The 6,821-nt window shown below is 41.8% G+C and overlaps 1 protein-coding gene across 2 annotated transcripts in view; it reads right to left on the minus strand.

The window, feature by feature from the left end:
* Window positions 1-6,337, minus strand: part of GLI3 (GLI family zinc finger 3) — a gene marked incomplete at its 5' end in the record, with an annotated part of 196,013 nt that extends 189,676 nt beyond the window's left edge. For both annotated transcript variants that reach the window (XM_080340446.1, XM_080340445.1), the window contains one exon: window positions 6,214-6,337. In XM_080340446.1, coding sequence (XP_080196572.1) covers window positions 6,214-6,337 — 124 coding nt within the window. The remainder of the gene's footprint in view (window positions 1-6,213) is intronic.
* Between the last annotated feature and the right edge of the window lie 484 nt (window positions 6,338-6,821).

Below are 6,821 nucleotides of genomic sequence, written 5' to 3' on the forward strand. Positions count from 1 at the left end.
GTTTCTTATGGGGCTGCAGACTGCTGAATACGTCCCTATTCAATCCTTGAAGAACTACTACGAAGAAAGGGGTTAAAAAAAGGATACCTCGAATACCTAGATGAAGCTGGCTCTTCTTCTGAAAGAATCAAAGTGGACGAATGAACTTCCTCTCATTTATTCATCTATCAAGCTTGGGTTTAAGTTACATCATCATTAAGATAATAATTTCTGCTTTCTATCACTTTAAAGTATGTTCTCAATAACTATCTGATTCTGATAAAGGTAGTCAAGTCCACAACCTACATACGTTTATAATTAGCTTTTTTTTTTTTTTAAGGCAGAGTAATAGGTTAATAAGAAATATCAAATTACAGTGGAACGAGCTCATGGGTCAAAAACTAGACAAAACACATCAACTGAAAATAAGTGCTTGGCTGTCAGACACTGATGGAGTCCTTATACAATAACTGCATTGTTTTAATACAATGTTAAAAACACATTTAGAGCCAAAATGCACAAGAGAGGAAAGCATGTTAGCCACCAACAAAACTCACAAGCCAAACACTAAATAAATCAGGGTCAAACAGAGTATTATAACCTCCTAATGCTATCCAAGCAACGCCACAAAGTGCAGGTTTGCCTTGTAGAAGTATTAATTCATCCTACACAGAAATTCCCTGTACTTTTTAGAAAATAAAGTGAAAAAATTAATTACATCCATACTACAAATTTAGTGAAGAAAAAAAAAGCATGTAGCTGAGGGCTATATTAGGTTAGCATGGGGTTTTTGGTGAACGCCTCTTACAAAGTACTCTAACAATATATCCTATTCACCTACAAAGCAGAGCGTACAGTCGAAGCGGCCAGCCTGGCAAAGCATTAAAGTGACTGCCTAATTGTAAGCATGTAAACACATGCATTGGGGCTGAGGGAGCTATTCCTCTGCCTAAAGCGAGGCCTTCATGGGAGTACTTGCTGGACTGGAGCTTAAGGCTTTACTGCAGTGCTGGGACTCAGGAGGGTCGAGGTGCAGGGGGTGCTGCACCGTGGCTGTGCAGGGAGGGCAGACAGCAGTTCCCTGCTCCAGCACCGCAGCGTTTGGCCTGACACATGGACGTAGCGCGCTGCCCATCTCGGCCACAGCTCACACTCAGGCTGTGAGGAGGCACAGCAGCCAAGGAGAAGGTTGCTGCTCACCCTCCCAGCCCTGGCGCTCGTGGCGGAGCAGCATGGAGACACAGCCGAGAACAAGCCTCCGCCTTGGCATTCAGCACGCTTCAGCAAGGCAGCTCACCATGCAACTCCAACCTGGAGAAAAGAAGGCTCTGTGGAGACCTTATTGTGGCCTTGCAATACTTAAAAGGGGCCTGTAAGAAGATGGGGACAGACTTAGGAGGGTGTGTTGTGACAGAACAAGGGGTAATGGTTTAAAAATAAAGGAGGCGAGATTCAGGCAAGACATTAGGAAGAAATTTTTTTACAATGAGGGTGGTAAAACACGGGCCCAGGTTGCCCAGAGAGGGGGTAGATGCCTCATCCCTGGAGACATTCAAGGCCAAGCTGGACGGGGCTCTGAGCAACCTGATCTGGTTGCAGATGCCCCTGTGCATTGCAGGGGATTTGGACTAGATGACCTTTGAAGGTCCCTTCCAACCCAAACTATTCTATAATTCTAACATCTACAGTGTTCATCTGAAGATATCTTTTAAACCCCGGGATTACTTGAAATTACAAGAGGTACCATATTATCCAATGGAGGTCTGGCAAGGCAGGTTTCATGATGTGCAGTATCACAGTATCACAGTATGTTTGGGATTGGAAGGGACCTCAAAAGATCATCTAGTCCAATATCCCCGCCGGAGCAGGAACACCTAAGTGAGGTTGCACAGGAACATGTCCAGGCGGGTTTTGAATGTCTCCAGAGAAGGAGACTCCACAACCCCCCTGGGCAGCCTGTTCCAGTGTCTGTCACCCTCACTGAGAAGTTGTTTTTTCTCAAATTTAAGTGGAACCTCTTGTGTTCCAGCTTGATCCCATTACCCCTTGTCCTATCATTGTTTGCCACCGAGAAGAGCCTGGCTCCATCCTCGTGGCACTCACCCTTTATATATTTATCAACATTAATAAGGTCACCCCTCAGTCTCCTCTTCTCTAAACTAAAGAGACCCAGCTCTCTCAGCCTTTCCTCATAAGGCATATCAGGCAAAGGCTCTCCAAGGGGAGCACAGAACTAATTTTAATGAGTTTATCAACGTATATCTTTCTTCAGAAAGCCATTCCTTGCACAACTTGATAGAACTTGTGTGCGCATGCGGCAGCTTCCAGGATGGTGACCTAAATCCACGCATAGACATGGTAACGAACGAAATGCTACTGATTTGTCTCCTGAAAAGTGGCAGGGACACACATGTGAGAAGACAAGGCCTGACAACATAGCACTGTGGAAGTAAGGTGGTCTGGGACACTGGCATCATTACTCCAATGTAATACCAGTGACATGGTCAGGACATATCGTGGTATTTATTTGTTGTTGTTGTTATTACTTTGCCAAAGCAGATCAGTCTGAGGCTATCCAATCACGATACACAAAAGTAAGCTTACTTTACACCGGAGCACAAACTTTTTATTCATACAGCCTTTTGTGAATGAGCATCTGTCAACAGTTTTCTTTAGCAGTTTTCCCCACTTTGATAATTAGCCTAGCAGTAAATACAGCGGTCAAACAAAGAAAGAGTAAAAGCAACAATTTGCAAAGAAACGTATCCTAGTAAACTGTGTGCAGTTTGGTTGAGATACACAAAATGAAACGCAAAGCAGAAAAGATCAAAAGCTTACAAAAATGAACTCGAAACAAAGCAACAGTGGTCCCAAATTACAAAGTCCCACTGGGGATCAAAGTGCACCAAAGATTTTTGTTGGTTATTAGAAATTATTATTTTTTTTTTCCTTTTTTGATCACATATATTTTAAAAGGAGTTTTAATTTGCTCCAGCACTAAGACCTTCCCCATGTGTTTCAGCCTGGAGCACATTTTAACAGCTTAGTTATAAATCCCTGAAATTAGGGGTTTATAATGGAAACGCTGGCAGGCCCTTATCTAACACAGTGCAAGCATCTTAGCAATACAGTCAGAGTTTGTAGCTAGGTGAGTGCAACAGAAATCCTTTTTGCATTAAGCAACGACAAGAACTCAGCAGAAGTGGACAAAATATAAACTACAGCCCATGCTTGCTTGATGTTTGAGACTACAGTGCAGCTGGTACCTTCCAAGGGGCACCCACAAGTCTGGGCTTCAGAACTTGCATTGCGTAGTCAGGGTGAACACATGAGCTGCCCTTCCAGGTCGCCTTTCCCACTTGCTTTCCCTTGCACACAGGTTTACACCAGGCTCTTCAGTAAACAGTTTGCACATCCTATGACTTCAAAAGTTTTCCACACTCAATATCCGTTTTAACAAAGATACTGCTACTGCGTGTGTTAACTTGCTTTTGGGAGCTACTGAAATAATGACGTTTTCTTTGCTTCTTCATGATTGTAACCTTTGCATAGAACCTGTAACTAACAACTTTCAGTCAACTTATGATCCAAGTTCTGACTGCTCCAGAAGAGAGCAGAGCTACTGAAAAAATAATAGTTTCTACATCTCACCTCAGACAGCTGTCACTCCTGGACATGTTACCCTGCAAACTTCACTAATTAATGTGTTGACCATAAGGAGAGAAGCACTGATATTAAACATCCTTACGAGATGACATTGTTAGATAGGCAGATGTTGCTCTGCAATGACAGCGGAGTCTCCTGACAAAACCAGCAAGGATCATTCTGTCTTCCTGTTAATTTTAAGGGTACCTTACCTTGTTTAACAGAGTATTCAAATGCAAATCACAACCATTAACATTACTACAGCCCTCTGCAAAAAAAAAAAGAGGCCCTGAATCAACAAAAGCTGCATGCTTTTTAGGAGTGGTGTCTTATATCAACTCATGATGTTCCTGCAGTAACACTCATTTCAGCATTAAAGAAAAAAAGATGTAAATGCGATGCAAGCTCCAGCTTCCATGTAAATTGGTCCTTGTAACCAAAATTCGTTATAACAACAATCACATCTGAAAGAAGCAAAACTTTAAAACACTGCAATAGTAAAACTCATGTTTAAGTTCCTGAAGTTCTCTTATCATTATTTGTTTTGATACATGCTCCATGGAGTCTCTACACTAAGAGGAAATATTTCATATCCAGGAAGGAATGGAATTTTTTTATCCCTTTGAAACCCAGTGCTGTAATCTCTGAAAAGTTTTTACTTGGTTATACGTGAAGATAGATGGAAACCCAAACCTTGGGGGTCCTGGCGACTTGCCTAAACACAAAGACTAACAAGACCAACCCTTACCCACTGAAAACAAAGGTAGCTGTCATTACCTTAACCAAAAGCAGCCTCAGGCCCTAGGATGTGTACTACATTAGCATCTCATTGCAGTAATAGCAGACAATTCCAGTGTCAAAAACTTCTAGTCATTCATTAGACTTAGATTCATTCCAGGTCTTGGGAGTTTGATGCTCCTGACATGCAGTAATACAATACCTATATGAAGCAGGTAGTTAAGAAGTAATATCCCTGTTAAAACTGATATGTGGAATAGAGAAAATTATTTGACCACAAGCTAAATTAGTGTCAGAATTAGGCAAAAACATTTCGAAGGCTTTATTTTTAGCCCTCTAAATCTAAATGTTTAACAATAATGTTAAAGCTAGCCCAAACAGTCAGAGGTACGTGCCAACATCAAGTTTGAGTGCAAACACCTGACACATCAAAGAATATGCATATGTGTTTAAGTGTGCATCTGTCTGAATGTGGTAAATCCTATTATTGAAAAAAAAAAAAATACAATGGGGAGCTCCTCAACTAATGTGAACCACTGTAATTCTATTGACAGCAATGGATCTGTGCTGAGTTACACCAGATGAGGATCTAATTTCATATGCCTCAGAAAACTGATGCAACTTTTTCCACTGCTGCTCAAGAGTTTCTATACTCTCATGGGGATCAACTCCAACTAGTAGGTCAGCAGGTGTTGAGTTTGCTTTGAATCTGAAGTCCAGTCACAGGGAAAGATACTGGGACATGCGCCATCTAATTTTTACTGACGCACAGAGATTCCCCTTTAGTACGGCTGTAGGATTCATGTATTTTCTGCTTTAGTCCAGTGGGAGAAACATGTTTCTTTGAGAAAGCAAAAACCTTTCTTCAGGATATCAAAGTGAGAACCTGACCTGGACCACAAGCCCAGATGAGTGAGCGTGATGGAAGCAGAAAGGGTGGAGAGGAAATGTTTTGCCAGGAATACACCAGGACTCCAAAATATGCAGAAAGATATCTCCTGTTTTCAGCCATTATTACACTCATTTGCAAAAACCAACAGTTAATCTGCAGCTATCCCAAATCCACAAGTCTGAACTCTGCCCACACCTTTCCAAGCAATTTTCTTTCCTAATGCAAAGAGAGTTTTGCATAGGTAGGGACCGATACACTCAGCCCTCTTAACACTGAACAATGAAAGGGCCAAGGCTGGGATTACACACTCTCCAGAGGGGTAGAGAATATGTAAAATTGTCAAGTGAGGTAATCTCTGGGGAGAATTAAGCAAATTACTCCAGTTTTGCAAATCTACAAGCTCTACATTCACAGCTTTGAAATGAATTCATGGGAGGATATACTCTTAGCTTGATGTTTTGTCCCTGGCCATTAAAAAACGTTGGGAAGGTGGGGGCAGCCCTTTGTGAGGAGTAAGATTATTTGTAAAAGAAGAGAAGAAAACAAACCTTTGCCGTTAATTTTGACAGAGCTACTTCTATCTCTTTTGTAATAACTAATTATCTAACTAGTGTAAGAGATTTCAATGGCCCAACGCAAAGCACCCACAAGCCCTGCCAGGCTAATCAAGACAATTTCCAAAACACCAAAACCAGGAACTTCCTATAATAAATAACTTAGCACATTTACATCTCAAATTAGAACATCTGGAAGAAAAATACTACGTCTCATGCCAAAACAGGCCTTATTGTATCCTACCACTTTCCACCACCACCGCCACCACCTCCCCCTCATTCGTTTTCTTTAGCCTTTCGTTAGAACAAACACTGATCCAGGTGCAAATGCTCAATTCACAAGGAATGCAGTGAACATAAAATTACCGTAGGTTTGGCTGCTAGTAAATCCCTGCTGTTACTCACCATTGGAAGTCGTGCTGGAGGCAACAGCTTTCTCACTGACATCTGTTCGACTGGAGCATTTCACGATGGAATTCTCCACTTTTTTCTTCTCCGTCGTGGTAGAGCTATGGGACTGCGCCTCCATGATGACTTCTCATTACTTCAGCTCTCCTCTTACTAATACCTGAGTGAAACAAGAGAGCCATAAAGTTTAAATACTATGCAACAGCTTAGCCCGAAACCTCTCACACCTCTCACCTGAAGAAGAGCCTGCAGCACAACTGAATTAGCAGTCCACAGGCCATTTCTGCATGCCCATCAAATCATGTTTGCATGCATGAATTCCTGAGGAATTTAAGGAAACACTAACACTAAAAATAAGCAAGTTTGCCTTTACAGAGAATTGGCATCACAAAAAAACACTATGCTGCTTGATGGGTAGGTCCATTTTTTCCAAGCCTGTAGGGTTTTAATGGACCCAGGAGTAAAAAGCCAGTATTCTTCTCCTGTGTCCAGGGCACTTTGGAACAACACAAAAACCAGAACAGGCCTTTATGTTGACTAATAGAAGCCAAATATTTAAATTCCAACATTCACACTATCGGAACACACTGCAGCAAGAATTATCC

The sequence above is a fragment of the Nesoenas mayeri genome (genome assembly GCF_963082525.1).
Source record: "Nesoenas mayeri genome assembly, chromosome: 2".
NCBI lineage: Eukaryota > Metazoa > Chordata > Aves > Columbiformes > Columbidae > Nesoenas > Nesoenas mayeri.